Source organism: Typopeltis vanoorti, chromosome 4, assembly GCF_054136105.1.
Source record: "Typopeltis vanoorti isolate ZY-2024b chromosome 4, IOZ_Tvanoo_1.0, whole genome shotgun sequence".
Lineage (NCBI taxonomy): Eukaryota > Metazoa > Arthropoda > Arachnida > Uropygi > Thelyphonidae > Typopeltis > Typopeltis vanoorti.
The window spans coordinates 127,361,330-127,383,481 of NC_143552.1; the positions used below are offsets into that span (position 1 = coordinate 127,361,330).

A 22,152-nucleotide genomic window follows, 5' to 3' on the forward strand; every position below is an offset into this window, starting at 1 on the left:
GCTTCTTTTTGAGCAAATGGAAAATCTATTACTAATTTGGATCAAAGAAAGAGAAATGGTGGGTGATACTACATGCATTCTGTCAGAAAACTAAACAGATTTATCAAGATTTGAAAAAGAAGACTTCGGGATCAAGTTCTGAGGTAGATGATGATTATTTCAAAGGCAGCAGAGGTTGGTTTGACAACTTTAAAAAAATAACAGGAATTTATAGTGTAGTCAGACATGGAGAGGCAGCTAATGCTGACAAAGCAACAGCAGATAAATTTGTCAATAGCTTTACAAGAATTATAGAAGAAGGAGAATACCTACCTCAGCAAGTCTTCAATTGTGATGAGACTCGGTTATTTTGGAAGAAAATGCCCTACAGGACATTTATCACAAAAGAAACAAAGACACTTCTCAATGAAAAGTCCATGCAGTTTTTCAGAAACATTTTAAAAAAGAGGCAAAAGCAAACAACCCTAGACATGTTTTTTACAGGTCCATTTGTCAAAAAACTCCGAAGTGAGCCCAATTGTCCTTCTGGTGAAGATCAATAATTAAAAACTGTTTTTATGAACAATTCATTTTATTAATGTTAATTTTTTTGTAGCAAAAACATATACTGTGTAATAAATAAATGATATTTACCATATTTTTATGACATGTTAAATGGGTTTTATCCGCATTTTTAATATGTACTATGGTTGAGGGGAGGAGCCAGAACAAATTAATCGATTTTCAATTAAATCTTATGAGGAATCACGCCTTGGATAACGACGGTTTTGGTTAACGACGGTAATCCGTTCCAGGATTACCGTCGTTAACCAAGGTACTACTGTATTTCTATTTCTTTAATTTGATTAATCAAATCAAATCTTTGGAGAAATCTATGAAATTCAAGACTAAAAGAAAGCTTTTACCTGTTGACCTTCTATTAACCTTGTAAGGTAGTGGTTATCCTTCAATTGTACTCCTGTTCTTCAAGAAATCTGTTTGATTTTTGAGCAGAAAAGGTGTTATATAATATGATTACATTTGGTTTAATTTTTAATAGATTTTTAGAATTTTTTTTCTTTTATACATTCTTATACATTATTCAAATTAAGTGGATATTGAATCCAACATTATTTCACAGCCGAATAGAGAAACTACAAGAGTTTCATACCGAATATAGAAACTATAAATGTTTCAGTGGATCCAAGAGTAAGCAAACCTTTCATGACAGGGACAACTCATAGTAAAGGTGGAGTAAGCTCTGATCACTATCCTTAGTATTTCCCATAATGTAAAATACATCTCCTAGTGGACATGTATGATGTTATACATTATTGAGGGGGGGGGGTCACTACCCAGACTGGTTTTGATCTTTATTGAGTGTTCAAGTACAGGTCAAACTCCAAAAAGTCAGTGTTGTTCCCCTCAGTAACAGGCTCACCCTGTCACTGAGAAGAACTCTCAGAACTGGTTGGCTCTACACCGTGGCAGGCTCACCCCACCACCGAGCAGAGCTGTTCATTTGCTCATATCTCATCACTCTGAGGCGTAACAGCAACAGTCATGGCTCAGTTAACTTCATGGGCTACAGCATTACCATTCATCACCCAAGCTTCCAACCGGTTTCGACCTTTATTGAGGTCTCATCAGTAGGAGCCAGTCCCAGATGTAAATACTCAGGTTGAAGTGATGCAGAACTTATACTTTACCATACGAGTTGCCAAAAAAGGTGTCACATCACAAAAGGCACCAAGAATTACTGAAAAAAAGAGAGCCAAAAGGCTTCACTTTAGCGATGCAAAATTATTCAAATTAAGTGGATATTGAATCCAACATTATTTCAAAGCCGAATAGAGAAACCACAAAAGTTTTGTGCCGAATATAGAGACTATAAATGTTTCGGCGAATCCAAGCATAAGCAAACCTTTTATGACAACTCGTAGTAAAGGTGGAGTAAGCTCTGATCACTATCCTTAGTATTTCCCATAATGTAAAACACATCTCCTAGCGGACATGTATGATGTTATACATTATCGGGAGGGGGGTCACTACAAAGACTGGTTTCGACCTTTGTTGAATGTTCAAGTACAGGTCAAACTCAAAAAAAACTCAGCATTGTCTCCCCCCCAGTAACAGGCTCACCCTGCCTCTGAGAACTCTCAGAACCAGTTGGCTCTACACTGTGGCAAGCTCACCCCACCACCGAGCAGAGCCGCTCATATCTCATCTGAGGGGTAACAGCAACCGCCGTGCTTCAGTTAACTTCATGGGGCTACAGCATTGCCATTCATTACCCCCCCTCCCCACCCAGAACCTGGGTGACAGCAACAGCCGAGCCTCAGTTACCACTTCATGGGCTACAGCATTGCCATTCATCACCCAAGCTTCCAACCGGTTTCGACCTTTGTTGATGTCTCGTCAGTGGGAGCCAGACTCAGATGTAAATACTCAGGCTGAAGTGATGCTGAACTTATACTTTACCATACGAGTTGCCAAAAAAGGTGTCACATCACAAAAGGAACCAAGAATATAAAAAGAGAGCCAAAAGGCTCTCTTTTTATATTCCAACATTTTCAAAGCCGAATAGAGAGACTACAAGAGTTTTGTGCCAAATATAGAAACTATAAATGTTTTAGCAGATCCAAGCGTAAACAAACCTTTCATCCCCCCCCCCCCCACCCCCCCCCCCCCCCACCCCCCCCCCCCCCCACCCCCCCCCCCCCCCACCCCCCCCCCCCCCCACCCCCCCCCCCCCCCACCCCCCCCCCCCCCCACCCCCCCCCCCCCCCACCCCCCCCCCCCCCCACCCCCCCCCCCCCCCACCCCCCCCCCCCCCCACCCCCCCCCCCCCCCACCCCCCCCCCCCCCCACCCCCCCCCCCCCCCACCCCCCCCCCCCCCCACCCCCCCCCCCCCCCACCCCCCCCCCCCCCCACCCCCCCCCCCCCCCACCCCCCCCCCCCCCCACCCCCCCCCCCCCCCACCCCCCCCCCCCCCCACCCCCCCCCCCCCCCACCCCCCCCCCCCCCCACCCCCCCCCCCCCCCACCCCCCCCCCCCCCCACCCCCCCCCCCCCCCACCCCCCCCCCCCCCCACCCCCCCCCCCCCCCACCCCCCCCCCCCCCCACCCCCCCCCCCCCCCACCCCCCCCCCCCCCCACCCCCAGGTCACCTGGATTCCTTGGAGATCAGGAGGCTGTGGAGAGGGTTCAGAGAAGAGTGACCAAGTTGGTGAGTGATATAAAAAATACTCCCTACATTGATAGATTGAGAGCTTGTGGATTGCAGAGATTGGTTGATAGGCGAAGAAGAGGGGATATGATAGAAACATTCAAATTACTAAAAGGTTTTTATAGGATTGATGCAGGGGAAATGTTTCAGCTGTGTGATAGTGATGGAAGAACAAGAGGTCATCTCTGGAAATTAAAGAAGAGTGTGGTTAACAAAGGTGTCAGAACAAGGTTTTTTGCCTGGAGGGTGGTGAATGAGTGGAATTCATTGCCTGACTTAGTTGTGAGCTCTTCGTCTGTAAATGAATTCAAGAAGAGATATGACAGATATTGTTTTGCTAGTTTGGGTCTCCCGCGATGAGTCTACTGACTCCATGGAGATACCCGTAATAATAATAATAATAATAATAACAAGACAGTGTTCAAACTAGTTTTAACTTATGGATCTGAGAGCTGGGTCAGAAGTAAAACAACACATGACCAAAGACTAGAGACCGCAGATATGAGAGTCCTGAGAAAATTAGAGATGTGAACAGATGGCATCAATGGCAATATCATATTAAAAACGAGGATATTAGGAAAGAACTTGACATTGTCAGCATGCAGGAATGCGTTAGCAGAGCTAATCTCAGGTGGTATGGTCACTTAAACAGAATGGGCAAGGAAAGATTAGCAAAACAAGTGTTCTCTGCCAGGTTGGCAGGAAAACAACCCAGAGGAAGACCAAGATATAGGTGGATTGATATGGTATAAAGTGCCTTAGATGATAGCAATATAAGATTTGATAATGTTCTTGACAAGTAACAGATTGATTTGGATGAAAATTGTAGATAGGAAGTTAGTAATGATGTAAATTTTTCATGTAGTACTATCGTATCCTGTACACCCCTTGAGAGTACGTGACAGGAATTTGATGATGATGATGACTTTCCAGCGCAAATTTCTTCCTGAGAGCACCACAGTGAACAGTCAGGATTATTTAGGAGTAATGCAACATCTATATGCCCGCATGCGATGTGTCAAGAAAGAACTGTTCCACAACAACAATAACAACAATAATTGGTTTCTGTCACAACAGTGCACCAGTGCACTGTGTGCACTACTTGTAAAGCTATTTCTGGCTGCAAAGTCAGTCTGTGAGATTGAACATCTCCTATTTTGCAGATTTGGCTAATGCAGACTTTTTCCTCTTCTCAAAGATGTTTTTTTTTTCCCATGTGATTATAATCACATTAGTACTCAGTTTCTTTTAACTTTTTTGAAGTGTGCCTGTCCATGTAGTTAGCCTGGTGACATATGCCTGGGGAAGGAGTGTCCTAGGTTCAATTCCCATCAGTGATGTGAGGAGCTGAAGGATCTTCCTCAGCCATAGCCAAGTTAGCCGGTCTTGGGTGTGGACAGCAGAGTTTTTTACTCAGTTTATCCTGGGGTTTTCCATCCTGCAAAGCAGGCAAACCAGCCTTGAGAACTCAACGCTATGGACATAGGATACACCAGGGCATAGGGCTGACCACCTTATCCTGTGAACAGTTTGAGGTCCGATGAGTAATAAACCCTTGACTCTGCAAGCTAAAAGAGGGAAAAAGAAGATGAGATGAAGTGTACCTCAAAAGGGAGCGCTTTAGCAACATTGAGGACATTCAACTCGGTGTGACCCAGATACTGAAGGAGGTTGCTGTTCAGAACTTTTGCTGTGCCTTCAAACACCTGTATGACAGATGTAACTTGTCTCATTACTTAACAGGCACACTGTGTGTATATTTTATGCAGTTCTTGCTTTCAATTTAACTTTTCAGTTAAGTTTTATTCATCCATTTAACTCGAAGCAGTTTATTTCCTTAATTCTAGAGTTGCACTCTGATATAGCTTCTTAGTGACATCCTTGGACTATTTCCCATGCGCTATTGATTCCTCTGCCATGCAATTTCTCTTGTTGGCATTACTTCAAGCTGCCTTTTTTTTTCACATGTGATTATAATCACATTAGTACTCAGTTTCTTTTTTAACTTTTTTGTTTATATATATATATATATATATATATATACACTAAGGGGGCTCCACTCCCTGGCGTCCCCCCATCCCTCGAGTTCTGGACTGGTAGGTTGGTTCTACTTGAATTCTGATGACTCGAATTTTGAAGACTCGAAAGGGGTTTTCTCCCCCACCCCCTCTGGCGCCTCTCCCTGAGGTTCCGGACTGGTAGGCCAGTTCTCCTTGAATTCTGATGACTCGAAACGGGGGATCCCCCCCGACTATGCCTCCCCCTAGTTCCGGACTGGTAGGCCGTTTCTCCTTGAATTCTGATGACTCAAATTTTAAAGGCTTGAAAGGGGTCCCCCCCTGGCGCCTATGGCACCCCCCCCCGAGTTCTGGACTGGTAGGACAGTTCTCCATGAATTCCGATGACTCGAATTTTGAAGACTCGACACTCAGGATAGTCCCTGAGTTTCAAAGAATTTCAAATAACTTGACAAAAAATGACACAAAACCGTTACAAAAAATGCTTATCATTTTATATTATAGAGTGTATATATATATATATATATATATATATATATATATATATATATATATATATATATATATAAACATTTCATATATCATTTATAAATGGGTAATGAATAAATTTAACTATGATTAGAAAGTAATTTAAAACTTGGAATTTATTTCAGAGCCCCATAATGGACTAGTATTGAATTAGCAGTTTAGATAGTACTGTCATAGGAATGATAGACTGTTGTATAATATTACACATTTAGGCACAACTCTGTATCATTTTTATTGCTTTTTTGTACATCACAAATATAATTTATTTAATTGCATTCTTATCTATTCCTAGAGGTTGTTCGAGCATGCACATACTGTATTAACCAAGGAATGGTAATGTATTGGGGAACTTCAAGGTGGACTACTGCTGAAATTATGGTAAATAACTCTTCTCATTTATTGGACTTTTAGCCTCAGAACATGAGGATTCCTAGCTGTTCATTCTTATGAATACCAAATTAAGAATGTTAACAATTATGGACAAAGAGGTGTCTGTTTCCTTATATAATACTGTAGGAAAGGGATATGGAATTTAGATTATTAGAGTAAATTGAGGGAGTGTAAACTATAGAATTAAAATAATATATTTTAATAATTATAAAATTATAAAATCAATATCAGTCATTTTTAATATTTTTAATAATTAAATTTTTATTTATTTATAGAAATTATTAATTAATAAAACATCTCCAAATATTGATATTCAACTGATTAATAGGGAAGCAGCTGTGGTGAGCAGAATGTTAACAATTATGGACAAAGAGGTGTCTGTTTCCTTATATAATACTGTAGGAAAGGGATATGAAATTTAGATTATCAGAGTAGATTGAGGGAGTGTAAACTGTAGAAGCTGATATTTAGGAGAATGGGTGATAATTAAGATATATATATATATATATATATATATATATATATATATATAGATATATATATATAGATAGATAGATAGATAAACAGGTGGAACTAGCAGAGGAATTACAGAAACACCATGTTGACATAAGAGCCTAGTATTACCGAGAAAAAGACTAAAACAAGTGAGATACTTCTAAATAATGAGGTGATAAAAAGTGATATATTAAAACAATAATGATCAGGAAAGGGAAGGAGTAGCTATAACAAAGATTATTATTATTATTGTACAGGCACTTCCATAACTCATTGCAGGAGACTCAAACTATTCACACAATACCTCTCCTTGAGCCCATTAACAAATAAAGCACTCACAACTAACTCTGGCAACCCATTCCACTCATTCACAACTCTCCAAGCAATAATGGAATATATCTGTTAAACTGTTGGATTTTTGTTCAGGATATAACCTAGTCATTATCAATACCATGTTCCAAAATGAGGATATGCATATAAATGCAAATTCCTACCATTCAGACTTTCCCTGAATGGTAGGAAAGTTCAAGAAGGTAATGCAAACAAACAAATTTCAAAATAGAAAATTGGACAGTAAAATTTATTTGTGCCTATGGTTTCTCTAAAGTTTCCATACCCCCCCCCCAAAAAAAAAAAAAAAACAGAAAGACTGGTTCTTGTAGATGAATTAATTGTAGAGTACAAAATAAATCTCACACATATAAAAATGTCTTAGAAAAATCTGGAAAATAGAATAAACAAGGTTAAGAATAATGGAATATATCTGTTGGATTTCTTTCAGGACTGGTATGATAATGACTAGTTGTCATTATCACACCACATTCCAAATTAGGATATGCATATATTCACATGGAGAGAACACACAAGAAATAAGTCGTATTGACTGTGTTATTGTTAATAGTGATGTATTCAGACTAGTTCAGGACATAAGTATACATGGGATTTTAAATAGGAAGCAAGCACTATTTAGTTTTGAGAAAAGTCACAATGAATAACCAGCAGATGACATGTTATTATAGGCTTTGCTTAATATTGACTATATTTTACCATTTTATATGGATGATGAACCTCCCTTATGAATTGAAATAATCCTCACGAACTTCCATCTAACAGAGACTATTGCCATTCTCAATACCTTACTGCTAAGAGAGAAAGGAGTATATGATAATGTGAAAAGAAATTATTCATATTTATTTACAGGTATAACGATTCATGCATTGATAACAAAGAAGAAGCAATGTGATTGCTTTACGGTAGCCAAGTGCAATCGATGCAGTTGCTTTGGGGTAGCCTAGCCTATACACTATGTAAACTCTATGTAAACTATACACTCTGTTTAAAAAGGAAGACATTTAACCAGTGTATACTTCCAGTCATCACATATGGTTGTGAAACTTGGTTTCTAACCAAAGCACTGACAAATAAACTAGCAACAACTCAAAGAAAAATCGAGAGGCTGATGCTAGGCATCACATTAAAAGATAAAAAGCAAAATACCTGGATAAGAAGCCAGACTTGTATCACTGACATCATTCTTCACCACAAGCGACTAAAATGGAAATGGGCTGGACATCTATCCAGAAGAGAAGATGAACAATGGACCACCATACTAACAATCTGGATTCCAAAAGAAGGGATATGAGGCTGAGGATGTCCTAAAAGAAGGTGGAGTGATGAATTGTCAAATTTTGTTGGGAAAAATTGGTCAACCATTGCCAAGAACAGAGAAAGGTGGAAGTAACTGGAGGAAGCCTTTGTCCAGCAATGGACAGAAAATGGCTGAAAAGAAGAACAAGAATGAGAAGGATCACTACTCAGACTTGTTTCAACCTTTATGAAGGCTTTCATTAGTTAAGTTATGACATCATAGGCCTCATTCTACCTCAGTATCCAGGTAATTCATTCAGTAATCATTACATTCTTTTTTCCTTTTAACATCAGGCATGTTGAGTTTCTCCCGCTTTCCTTAAAGACTACCAAAATGATTGAAAACTATCCAAAAAGAACTCAACTGAAGAATCTGAGACACCTTTTGAGGATATGCATATAAATTATATATGGATATATAACTTCTGAATTACTTCAACCTTGGTACCACGTCTGGGTCTGGCTTCCACTGATGAGACCTCAATAAGGATCGAAACTGCTCTGGGTAGTGGCCCTTCCCCTAATGCATAGCATTATTATTATGGGCGACTCCAAGGAGTTCTTAGACTCATCGAGGGAGGCCCTAAACATCATGTCCATCACAACTATTCGACATTCACACAGTATCTATCATACTTTGCTTTCAACTCATTCCCTGTCATAGCACCCACAACAGACTCTGGCAGGTTATTCCACTCATTCACCACTCTAAAAGTAAAAAAACCAGCTCTAGCACCCCTGCAAACCACACTCTTGCCCAGCTTCCATGGATATCCCCTAGTCCTCCCACCACCAGTCCTGTTCTCAAAAATATCTTCTGAATTAATCCTATAGAAACCCTTCAGCAATTTGAATGTCTCAATCATATCTCCCCTATTCCGCCTATCAACCAATTTCTGCAACCCACAAATCTTCAACCTGTTTTCATAAGGTTCATTCCATAGACCTGCTATCATCTTGGTCACTCGTCTCTGGATCCTCTCAACCTCCTCCCCATCAAGAGGAAACCTAGGTGACCAGATCTGGGCACAGTAATCAAGATTGGGTCTTATCAAGGCTCGATACAAAGGAACAATAACTTGCTTATCTCTGCTCGTCAAAGTATTCTTCAGCATCCAAGTGATTTGATGAGCTGATTTAGCCACTTTTGCGATGTGCCCCCCCCTAAACTTCAACTCCCTATCCACCAACACTCCCACGTCGCTGGCCTCATCAATCTCATGGAGTACAATTCCACCAATGTGATATACTGCTGCTAATCTTTTCACTCTAAAATGCATAACCTTACATTTTGCCACATTAAATCGACATCCATTCTCCTTAGTCCAGAACTGCAATCTATCCAAATCATCCTGCAAAATTTTGACTTCTGCATTCACTATTGCCGTACCCAACTTTGCATCATCAGCGAACAAATGAACCGTTCCTCTCAGATCCTTCCCTATATCGTTAATGAACAAATTCAACAGCAGTGGTCCAAGAACAGAACCCTGCGGTACACCACTAGTCACAGGCCGTGTTTTGAACTCTACTCCTGAGTAAACTACTCTCTGATATCTCTCCATCAACCACCCTCCTGTCCATTTCACCAACCCTATATCCATTCCCATGTTGCAATGTGGACTTCCCCCAATACAGTATCTCATTTTCATCAATCCATTCCTGTATTTTTCCCTTGACTACTTTCTCCAAGACCTTGACAATGACTCCTGATATGCTGGTCAGTTGGTAATTTGTAACAGTAGTCTTGGATCCTCCTTTATGCAGTGGAACTATTTACCCCTCTTTCCACCCCTTTGGGACTAAACCAGACTCGAGACTCCGATTAAACAAAATGGTGAAGGGCACTGACAATTCTTTAGCCGCTTTACATAAGACCCATGCTGATATACCATCCAATCCCACAGATGTATTGACATTAAGGTTCTGTAATAGACTATTCACCTCCATTTCATTCACCACAATTCCCATATAAACTAATGGTTCCTACATTCCTTCAATGTCACCACCTGGATGATATACTCCTGCAAAGTGCTCACTCAGTAATTTCGCTATATCGACTGATTTAGTGACCTCCCTACCATCGCCATTCCTTAAAATCATTCTGCCGTGTACAAGTTTTCTTTTACTTGCAGCATATTGAAAGAACTGTTTGGGATTCTCTTTAGCTTGCATGGATAATTTCCTTTCATAAACCGTTTTTGCTTTTCTTACTACACTCGTTACCCTTCTGGCCTGCACTTTATACTGTTCATGTAGGTCACCTTTCTCCTTAAATTCCCTCCACAGTTGTTTCTTTTTTTGCAACTGAAGCTTAATGGTGTTATTCACCCATTAACTCCTACTTAATTTACTATTCGGACTCTAGGTATACAATCAGCCATAACCTCCTGCAAATGCTCCTTGACCACTTCCCATGCGCTATCAACATCCAGCCCTTGCAGTTTTACATGCCATGGCACTGAACCAAGCAATCTCTTAAGCTTGTCATACTTGCCAGCACGGCAATTCCACATATACCCTGTCTTAATCAAAAATTTCACACAATTAGCCACCTCCCAGGTGGTCACTTATGATCACTCTCACCAATAGGTGGCAACATGGTCATATTCATTACAGTCAAATTTTCAGATGCTATTACTAGGTCAAGCATTCTGGAACCCCTAGTATTTTCCATTACATGCTGTCTCAGATAGTTATCCCTTAATAACTGAATAAAATCCAGTTCCTTCCTCACATGTGTCCTGTCCTCCTTCCAATCGATGTTACCATTTGAAATCCCCCATAATAATTACCCTCCTTCTGCTCATTTCATAAATTTGTTTATGCATACTATCTCCACCATCTATTCTATCACCTGTCTATAGCAGCACCCAACTGTATATTTTATTCTGCTAGGCTCAATCTTACACCAAATAGCCTCAAATGAGCTCTTTTCACTATCGTGCAATACAACTTCAATTCTCCTTGGCTGCAGTTCATCAGCTATCATCAATAACACTCTTCCCGCCATTTTATTCTCTCTGTCCCTCCTGAACACACACTGTGCCCTACACATTCTACCCCACTAACTATATCATCTTCTGTAAGCCATGTTTCACTAATGCCAATAACTTGTGGCCAGGAAGAGCTGACCAAGGCCAAAAGTTCTTCCTTCTTGTTCCTAGTACTCCTGGCATTAATATACATGAAATGCAGAGGTCCATTTGTCCCACCCCTATCTTGATGCATTGTACTAACTATCCCATTCTAATTTCTTGTCCTTTGTACTGGCTCGGGCACATTATATACATTCTTATACTCAACTGCCTCACTGATGTCTGCCTATCCACTCAACCCCCCCTCCTTAATAGTTCTAGTTTCCCTGATTTTGCACATCCGCTTTCACTTCATTCAGCAAAACTTTTTCCAGTCTTCGCACACTAAATCCATTCAAATGCAAGCCATCCATCTTGTACAAATCCTTTTGCCCATCAAACTCACTCCTAACATCCACAAACTCCACACCACACCGTCTGCATAACCTGTGCATAAAGTCATTTGCGATTATGGCCCTCCTTCTAAACTCTTCTCTGTCATACCACAGCAACAGACTCACTATCCTAACTCTGTCACTCTTTTCTTTTACTACCTCTAATAATTCCTTCAGGTCCTGTCTCATATCAAATTTATCTCCTTTCAAATCATTTGTTCCTGCCATGACTATCATTTCTTTCACCCTCTGCTTTTGCGCTCTAATACTCTCACTTACATCCTTAATTTTTGCACCCGGTAAGTAAGATTTAGTTAGACTCTCATCTATCACACCTCTTACTAACAAGTCACCGTACAACACTCTTTCCTTCATGTCTGAAACACTCCCAATCATACGCTTATTTTTCCTTTCATACACTTGCTTATTTTCGTTAGCCAAGGCGCTCGGGAAAGAGTTTTGCAGTCACTCCAACTGCCGCTTCATCCTATGTATTACTCCACGTAACCATGCGATCTCACTCAGTACAACTAATTCCTCATTTTTTTCATCATTCAAACCATTTTCTCTCTCTGTATAATTACTTTCATCACCACTCTCTCATTGCTATCATGTACAACATCGCAATTTCCTATTAAACCACTATTTTTTATCACATTCTGGCTTCCTTCTACAATAACAATCTCATGTCCTGACACACACTTCAATTCCTCACTTTCTTTACACTTTCGGCACAGTCTCCCACCACTATCATTATCTATCCAAACTCCAGCCTCTTTCGGGAAAGCATACATCCCACACATGTTACACTGAACGAACTCCCTTCATCATCATCATCAACAACCATGGGTCCAATGCCCATAGGTGTCTGCGGCCATCTTGATATGATTCTTCCAATGCATTCTATTTTGTTCAAGATGACTCAGTTTGTGTATAGAGTTTCTGCACCATTTGACGATGTCATCACCCCGTTCTCTGTTTGGTCTTCCTCTTTTGTCCTTTCCTTCAATTATTCCAAACAGCAACGTCTTTGGTTTTCTCTCATCATTCATTCTACAAATATGGCCAAATAGATGTAGTTTCCTTTTGATTATTTTGTGGATCAAGTTTTCTTTTGGTTGTATTCGTCTGTAGATTTCCTCATTGTTCATTTTCTGTATCCAGCTTATTCTCAAGATCTTTCCATAGCACTTCCTCTCAAATGCCAATATCCTCCTTTCAGATTCTCTCAGGAGTACCCAGGCCTTGCATCCATAGAGCATGCTGCTGAAGATACAGGTTTCTACAATGCGCAGTTTAGTTTGCATCTTTATAGCTCGGCTCTTCCATATTTTATCCATGGCTTTTAAAATAGTTGTTGCTCTGGCTATTCTAATTTTTATCTCTTTTTTGGGGGGGGTCCAAGTCATGCATCATGTGGCATCCAAGATATGTGAAGTGTTTCACATTTTCCAGTTGAAATCTGTCTATCGTAACTCTGTTCAGTAACTCCTGTTGTCCAAATATCATTGTTTTAGTTTTTTCAAAGTTGACATTTAATCCATATCTTTTTCCTTCTGTGTATAGTGTTTGCAATGTCTTCTTCAATCAGGATGATGTCATCTGCAAAACAGAGGTAGTTTATTCTCATGCCATTTATTGAAATGCCTCCACCTTCTTCTTTAATCTTATCTAGTGTTCTTCCCAGATGTGTGATGAAGATGATTGGTGATATTGGGTCCCCTTGTCTTGTGCCTTGACTAGTGGCAAACCAATCTCCAGTCTCACCTGCTATCCTGATTTTTGCTTGTGCTTGGCTGTTTATATCTTTCAGCAGGTGGATCAATTTATTGTCCACTCCATAGGATTCCAAGACAGCCCATGTTATATTTTGGTCAATATTATCAAACGCTGTTTGGAAGTCCACAAAACAGCAATATATTGTTTTGGTCTTTCTTTGAGCTTTCTCTGCTATTAGTCTTAGTGTGAGTATTTGTAGCACTGTACTTCGATCTTGTCGAAATCCAGCTTGCTCATCCGGAAGATGTGTATCCATATGCCCCTTCAGGCGTTCTGTTAATATTTTCATCAGCACTTTGCCAAGATGACTCATTAATGCGATAGTTCTGTAATTGGTGCATTCTAAAGCACTGCCTTTCTTATGAAGAACAACCAAGACCGATTTTTTCCACTCTTCGGGAGCATACCCTGATCTCCATATTTCATTACACAGCTTATGCATTTCTTTTACAACTGATTCTCCCCCGTATTTTAGCATCTCGCCTATTATGTTGTCATCTCCAGGACTCTTGTTGTTCTTGAGATGTTTTATAGCCTTATTCACCTCCTCTTCCAAGATGTCATTTTCAAAGATCTCTCTGCTGTTGGAGAGATTGATTTTAGTTCTTTGATTACTTCTGTTGCAGTATCATTTAGTTGATTTTTATATGGTTTGCTGCAATATCTTGTCCATCTATGTATGATTTCTGTCTTGTCCATCAATACTTGACCATTTTCATCTTTGAACTCCCTTACATTAAAGTTTTTGAACAAAGACGGCAAAGTTTTGGACACCATTGTTTTTCGTCGCATTGGTGCCGTGTGCTACACTATCAATCGTATCTTTAAAATACTAGTTTATATAAAGTGGAAATCACACCAAAAATCACACAGACACACCAAGCTACCAAAAACAAACAATACCACGCTAAGATTAAATCAATATTGCCAATTTTTACTCAAAATAATACTTATCTTTTCAGGATCTCTCTGCAAACACTACATACTATGTAGCCCTCTTGCGGACGCTAGAGGACTATACATGTAATTATACATGTCTGTAAAGATATGTGCATTGCATTATGTGAGATACTGAGGCAAGTGATGTGAAGTCATTAGCCTCTATATACAAATAGCCCAATTGTGAAGTTACGTCAAGCATAAACTCCACTTGCTTACACTTGGATAAAGAATGAAGCCAAGAATATAATTTCTCATCATCATCATCATCATCAAATTCCTGACATGTACCCTCAAGGGGTGTACAGGATATGATAGTACTACATAAAAAACTCACATCATTACTAACTTCCTATCTAGAATTTTCCTCCAAATCAATCTGTTACCTGTCAAGATTCCAACATTATCAGATCCTATATTTCTATCTTCTAAGGCACTTTTTACTGTATCAATCCACCAATCTATCTCAGCTGTCACTGTATTATAAAACATGAGTAAGTTACTGAGGCAGGACCTACCTTGCACAAAATCATGCTGCCCTTCATACAGTATCCCATGTCCATCTATCCATTCCTGTACTTGCTACATCAGTCATGAAGTATCCTTTATTCATTGGAATTATTTCCCCCCTCAGGACTAACCCAGAGCTGAGACTTAACTAAACAATATGGTCAAGGGGATTGACAATTCCATTGCCACTTCATGTAAAACTCAAGCTGAAATACCATCCAATCTCACACCTGTATTCACATTAAGGTTCTGTAATATGCTATGTACCTCCATTTGATATACTTTAGTGTCCGCACGGTTAGCCTAGTGGCTTTGCGCTTCGCAACCATATGACTGGGGAAGGAGTGTCCCAGGTTTGATTCCCATCAATGATGTGAAGAGCTCAAGGATCTTCCTCAGCCATAGCCAAGTTAGCTGGTCTTGGCATGGACAGCAAGTTTTTTCCCACCAGTTTGTCTGGTGTTTTTCATCCCGCAAGCAGGAAAACTGGTCCAAGGACACACACGGATTACAGTCAGGAATACTGACCCAGCCATAGGTCTGATTCATCAGTCTATGCCGGTTCCGGAGCTGGATAAAATTTGGGGGGGACTAGATGGTACTGTGAACTCCCGTAAAAAGGGAGAACGCTGTATCATCACACGGAATTTATTTATTTACCTCAGTTCCCTTATAAGCCTTTGGTTTTCTGGTTCCTGCAATATCACCACCGGGATGATATACTCTTGCAAAGTATTTACTTAGTAATTCTACTATTTCAACTGATTCAGTTACCTCCCTACCATCATTCATTAAAATCATTCTGCCATATACATTCCTTCACTTGTAGCATATCGAAAGCACTGTTTTGGATTCTCTTTAGTCTGTATTGCTAACTTCCTTTCATAATCTGCTTTTGCCTTTCTTACTACACTAGTTACCCTTCTGGCCTGTGCCTTGTCCTGTCGATGTGCCTGGAGGTCGCCTTTCTCCTTAAATTCCCTCTGCAATTGTTTCTTTTTTTGCAGCGCCAGCTTAATGATGATATTCATCCATTTAACTCTCACTTGATTTATTCTCTTGACTCTAGGTATGCAGTCAGGTGGACCATTACCTCTCTCAAACACTCCTTAAATACTTAAGTATAAAGAGCTAATAAGCTTCATTTCGGCAATGAAAAAACATTACTTAAATTAAGGGGATATTAAATCCCACACAGTTTTAAAACCGAATAAGAAACTCAAAGATTAGAATCAGAAAGTTTCTTGCCGAATATAATAAACTATAAAGTAATCGGCGACACTAGCGTTAGCCAATGCAAGTGATCCTAGTACGTAGTACAATATCGGACGACTCATTGCAAAGGTGGGGGAAGTTCAGATCACTATTCTTAGGTATTTTCCATAATGTAAAAACACATTTCCTAGGAAATGTATGCTGTTATTACATTATGGAGGGAGGTCACTACCCAGACCGGTTTCAGCCTTTTTTGAGGCTTCATCAGTGAGTAGCTAGACCTAATACCAAAGTGTATAGCGAAAAGAACTTATATACTCTGCGAACGAGTTTTCCAAACAGGTGCAACCATTAAGTTACTTAAGTATAAAGAGCTAATAAGCTTCATTTCGGCAATGAAAACATTACTTAAATTAAGGGGATATTAAATCCCACATAGTTTTAAAACCGAATAAGAAACTCAAAGATTAGAATCAGAGAGTTTCTTGCCGAATATAGTAAACTATAAAGTATCGGCGATACTAGCGTTAGCCAGAAACTCTTTGAGTTTCTTATTTGGTTTTAAAACTATGTGGGATTTAATATCCCCTTAATTTAAGTAATCCTTAAATACTTCCCATGCATTATCAACATCCAGCCCTTGCAGTTTTACATGCTATGACACCAATTCAAGCAATCTCCTAAGCTTGTCATACTTACCAGCTTTGTAATTCTATATCTCGTCTTAACTGAAAATTTCACACATTTAGCTACTGCCCAGGTTAAGACCATATGATTCCTCTCACCAATTTCTGGCAAGGTGGTCATATTCATTATAGACAAATTCTCAGATGCAATTACTAGATTGAGCTCTCTCAAACCTTTAGTGCAGTGTTTCTCAAACTTCAGGTGTACCCCTCTTAAATTTTCATTATTACAAGTACCCCCTTATCAAAATAATAATACTAGATAATAAATAAATAAGTATATTTCATTAAATGTCTATCTTATTTGAATATAGATGTACAGTACATGTAAACAAAAAAATATAATTTATTTCTAATGGAAAAATATTTATAAAGATACTGTACATTTTTACTTATTTTAAATGATTTATCATCAGTGAGAGGAGTGAAATTGCTTATGGTGGAATAAAATTTCAGCAAAATTGGCTTTATAGTTGCTAATTTCAATCTGAGATGCAGTTTGACATCTATAATGCAGCTCCTCTTCTTCGTCTCAATATCTACAAGGGCCGAAATTCAACTTTGCACAGATATGAACTTGGCAATGGAAAAATGAACCTTAGAGCTTTATCTGTTAATTCAGGAAATTCATTCCGTATTTGTAGCCAAAATGATGATAACGTATTCTCGTTGTATTTATTTTTTAGGAAACCAGAAGTTTATTTTGTACTTGGTTAGACTATAATAAATTTAATTTAATCCTTTATCCTAGTGTAAGCAAACAAAGTTTGCGCCTGAAAATATCTTCAGGACTGAGGTAAGGTGGTGCAACACCAGGCAACTCCGAGCAAACGTGGACCAAGCTCTCCTCACTCCTTGTCTCAGTATCTCTCATAATGCAAAGCACATCTCCTTGCAGATATGTATACTGCTATGCATTAACGGAGGGCCACTACCAAGACCGGTTTTGACCTTTATTGAGGTCTCGTCAGTAGGAGGCAGACCCAAACGTGGAGATACTAAGGCAGAAGCAATAGGAGAGGTCATATTTACCTATACGAGTTGTCAACAAGTGTACCACCTTATTATTGAATTACTCTGGATTTAGAGAAAGATGTTGGAAGTTTATTTTGAATAATATATGAGTGGCCTGTGAAATGTTCCCTATGAGGATAGACTGAGGGAGTGTGGTTTGCAGAAGTTGGTTGATAGGAGAAAAAGAGGGGGATATGATTGATACCCCCCTCTTTTTTGTGTTTGGATATGTTTCAGCACTTGGATAGAGGGACCAGAACAAGGGGTCATCCCTGGAAGTTGAATAAAGTGTGGTTAGTAGGTGTAAGGACTAGAGTTTTTGCTTGGAGAGTTGTGAATGAGTGGAATGGGTTGTTGCCAGAGTCGGTTGTGAATGCTTTGTCTGTTATTATTATTATTATTATTAAACAAGACCTCATGGAGTCAAAGACTCATCTAGGAGGTCCTTTTATCTCACACACGTCTCATCATACCATGTCTTAAACACATTCAAACTCCTTGCAGACACCACACTCTCAGGCAAGGCATTCCAATCACTCACAACTCTGCACGAAAAAAATTTGCCTCTCACTCCCCTACTCACACCCTCTTTATACAGTTTCCAGGGATGACCTCTGGTTCTCCCCTGATCTCCCACTATTCTCTGTAGAACTTCTCCACCATTGATCTTATAACAACCCCTTACCAACTTGTAGGTCTCTATCATATCTCCCCCTCTTCCTTCTCTCCACTAGACTCTGCAAATTACATCTTTTCAATCTTTCCTCATACTCGACATTCCAGAGGTCAGAAACTACCTTAGTCAGTCGCCTTTGGACCCTTTCCAACATCTCTTCATCCTTCTGAAAACCAGGTGACCAATTCTGGGTACAATAGTCCATGTGTGGCCTAACCAAAGCCTTATACAATGGAACAAGAATCTCCCTACTTCTACATGTCAGTGTCCTCCGCATCATTCCCAGAAGTCTTTGTGTTGTCTTCAAAATTTTGGCAATGTGTCCCCTAAATTTTAGATCCTTATCCACTATCACCCCCAGATCTCTTATTTCCTCTACTTCCAACAATATATTCTCACCAAGCATAAATTCTGCATCCCATCTTTGTTTTCCAAATTTTAAAACCTTACATTTTGCAACATTGAACTCACATCCCCATTTGCTTGCCCAATCACTCAATTTATTCAAGTCTTCTTGCAAGGCCACAACATCTTCACTACTCTTTGTGGTTCGTCCCAACTTTGCATCATCTGCAAACAACTGAATATCTCCATCCAAATCTTCGGCAATATCATTAATATACAAGTTAAATAGTAATGGCCCTAAAACAGACCCCTGAGGCACTCCACTAGTGACTTTCCTTTTCCTGGATATTGCACCCCCATACACAACTTGTTGATACCTATCAGATAGCCAGTCTCTAATCCAATGCACTAATCTAATATCCAACCCCATCTGCTCTAGTTTGACTGTCAACTTATCATGAGGTACTCTATCAAAAGCTTTTGCAAAATCCAAGTATATTACTGTGTATCCTTCTCCTCTATCCAAGGAAGCAGTCACTCTATTGTAATAAGTAAGTAGATTACTAAAACATGACCTTCCTTTAGTAAATCCATGCTGTCCATCAAAGATTATACCATTGTTGTCAACCCAACTCTGGATCCTAGTTCTCACAAGCTTCTCCAACAACTTAACCACAACACCTAACACACAGATAGGCCTATAGTTTGATGCTTGAGTTCGATCACCTCCTTTATGAAGTGGCACAATCTTGCCCTCCTTCCACTCTTTAGGTGCAAGACTCGTATTAAAAAAATATGTCAAGGCAGGTGTCAACTCTCTGGCACATTCCTTCAGAATACGTGGTGATATATTATCAAGTCCCACAGCCTTATTTAGATCTAGTTTACTCAACTCCCCAAACACCTCTTGCTCACTTACAGTCAGTCTCCTCCCCATCATCAACTGCCCTTAATCTCTCCATGAAGTCACATTCACAAGATTGAAAGATCTTTATGAACTGCTCATTAAGTATCTCCACCACACATTCTGCAACAGCTGTCTTTATACCATTTCCTCCAATGTCAATGTCATCCTTCCATAATAATTCTTTCTTTTGCTGGCTATATATTGAAAGAACTCCCTAGGATTCTTTTTGGCTTCATTAGCTAACTGCTGTTCATACTTCTCTTTAGCTACGCTCACCAACCAAGTCACCCTCCTTGCCTGGTCTTTGTAGACCTCATGAAATTGGTTACTTCCACTTCTCTTATGCTGCCTCCACAATGCCCTTTTTCTCTGTAATGCATGCTTAATCTCTTTATTCATCCATCTCACACCTACCTTATTTAACCTTCTCACCCATGGTATACATTTAGACATTGCATCTACTAAGTAATTTTTGAAAATCCCCCAACCTGCATTGATCTCTTTTCCAGCTAACTCCTCATTCCATGCTACACCTGCAAGCTGTCTCCTGAGCTCTTCATAATCACCCCCCTTGTAGTTCCACATATACCCTTTTTTTCACAGGGGTCCTTGCACTGCTGGCAACCACCCAGGTAATCACTTCATGGTCACTTTCACCAACTGGTGGATGATTTGACACCTCATTGATAATTACATCCTCCGATGAGATGACCAAATCCAAGACCCTTAATCCTCGTGTGCCCTCTGTTACATACTGTCTGAGGTAGTTATCCCTCAAAAACTCAAGAAACTCATTTTCTTTACTTTCAGTTGCTATCTCTTCATTCCAGTCTATATTGCCATAATTAAAATCACCCATAATGATCACCTTTTTCTTATTTGCTTGGCTTATTTGACTATACATTTCACTATCACCACCATCCACATTACCAGGTCTATAACAAAATCCCACCAAGTATTTGATTCTATTCACCTCTATCTCACACCATACTGCCTCAAAACCACTGGCCCTATTTCCCTCTTGCATCTCTACCTTGTATGGACATAACTCTTTCTCTATCATCAACAGCCACTCCCCCTCCCTTTTTACCCCTTCTATCCTCCCGAAACACATCATACCTTTACTGTTAATGGTGTCAAGGAGAGGTATGAAAAATTGGTGGATAGATTGAGTCTCCTGCGATGAGTCTATAATAATAATAAGAATAATACCACAAATGGCTCAAGACCTAAACTCCAACTGCTAACTCACCTATACTGCAGCTTACAACAGCTGTAAAATAATCATCACCAAATTTAAATCAGAATTTCAAAGGGTCAAAAGCTGCATACTTACCTGCATTAGGTGCAACTTTTGCCCACACAAGTTACCACCACCCCCACATCCTGATGGTACTGTAGTCACCTCACCTAAAGACAAGGCTGACTTACTAGCATCACTCTTTTCTTCTAATTCCTGCATTGATGACCCAGACAAAATTCTCTCTACTTCACCACGAACTGCTCTCTCCTTGTCATAGTCTTCCACGAGAAAGAAATCCAAAGAATCCTTAATAATCCGAACACAAACAAGGCATCTGGTCCTGATGGTATCCCACTTGTGTTAAAAATACCCCAGAACTAACACCTAGACTATATTGCCATTTCAGTTTATCATATTCAACTGACATCTATCCTACAGCATAGAAATAAGTTCACGTTCAGCTCATCCCAAAGAAAAGTGATAAGTGTCAAGCAACGAACTGTCATCCAATTGTTCTCCCCTCTGTTCTCTTTCTAAAATTATGGAGAAGGTCATCAACAACCAACTCTTGAACCACCTACCAGCTAGTCTAAGACCTACCAACTAATCACCAGCAATATGGATTTCACCACTCACAATCTACAGCTGATCCTCTAGCTTTCACAACCCACCTCTGAACTCAACCATGGAAAAATTTGGAGAAACTCGCATTGTTGCCTTTGACATTTCAAAGGCATGTGATCTGGTTTAGTATAAGGGCCTACTTAGCAAACTGTCATCCTTTGGTCTGTGTTCTACACTGCGACTGGATCACTAACTTTCTCACCATCACTCACTGTGTGTCATTATGGACAGTTTCCTCTCCTCATATTTCTCCACTAATGCAGGAATACCCCAAGGTTCCATTATTTCACCCACTCTCTTGTATATAAATGACCTGCTCTCACAGACTTCCAATCCTATCCATAACTTTGCTAATGACGGTACACTCCATTCCTCCTTTTCATTTGCCAAACCTTGTAGTGCTCATATATTAAAATCCTCAAGATCAATCACAACAATTGTCCTGAACCCAATCTC

General features: G+C 39.8%; 1 protein-coding gene across 1 annotated transcript in view; it reads left to right on the top strand.

Moving 5' to 3' along the window:
• LOC150107665 (voltage-gated potassium channel subunit beta-2-like) overlaps window positions 1-22,152 on the top strand; it is a 257,488-nt gene that overhangs the window by 150,666 nt on the left and 84,670 nt on the right. The window contains exon 10 of the mRNA XM_090392162.1: window positions 6,047-6,132. Coding sequence (XP_090248288.1) covers window positions 6,047-6,132 — 86 coding nt within the window. The remainder of the gene's footprint in view (window positions 1-6,046; window positions 6,133-22,152) is intronic.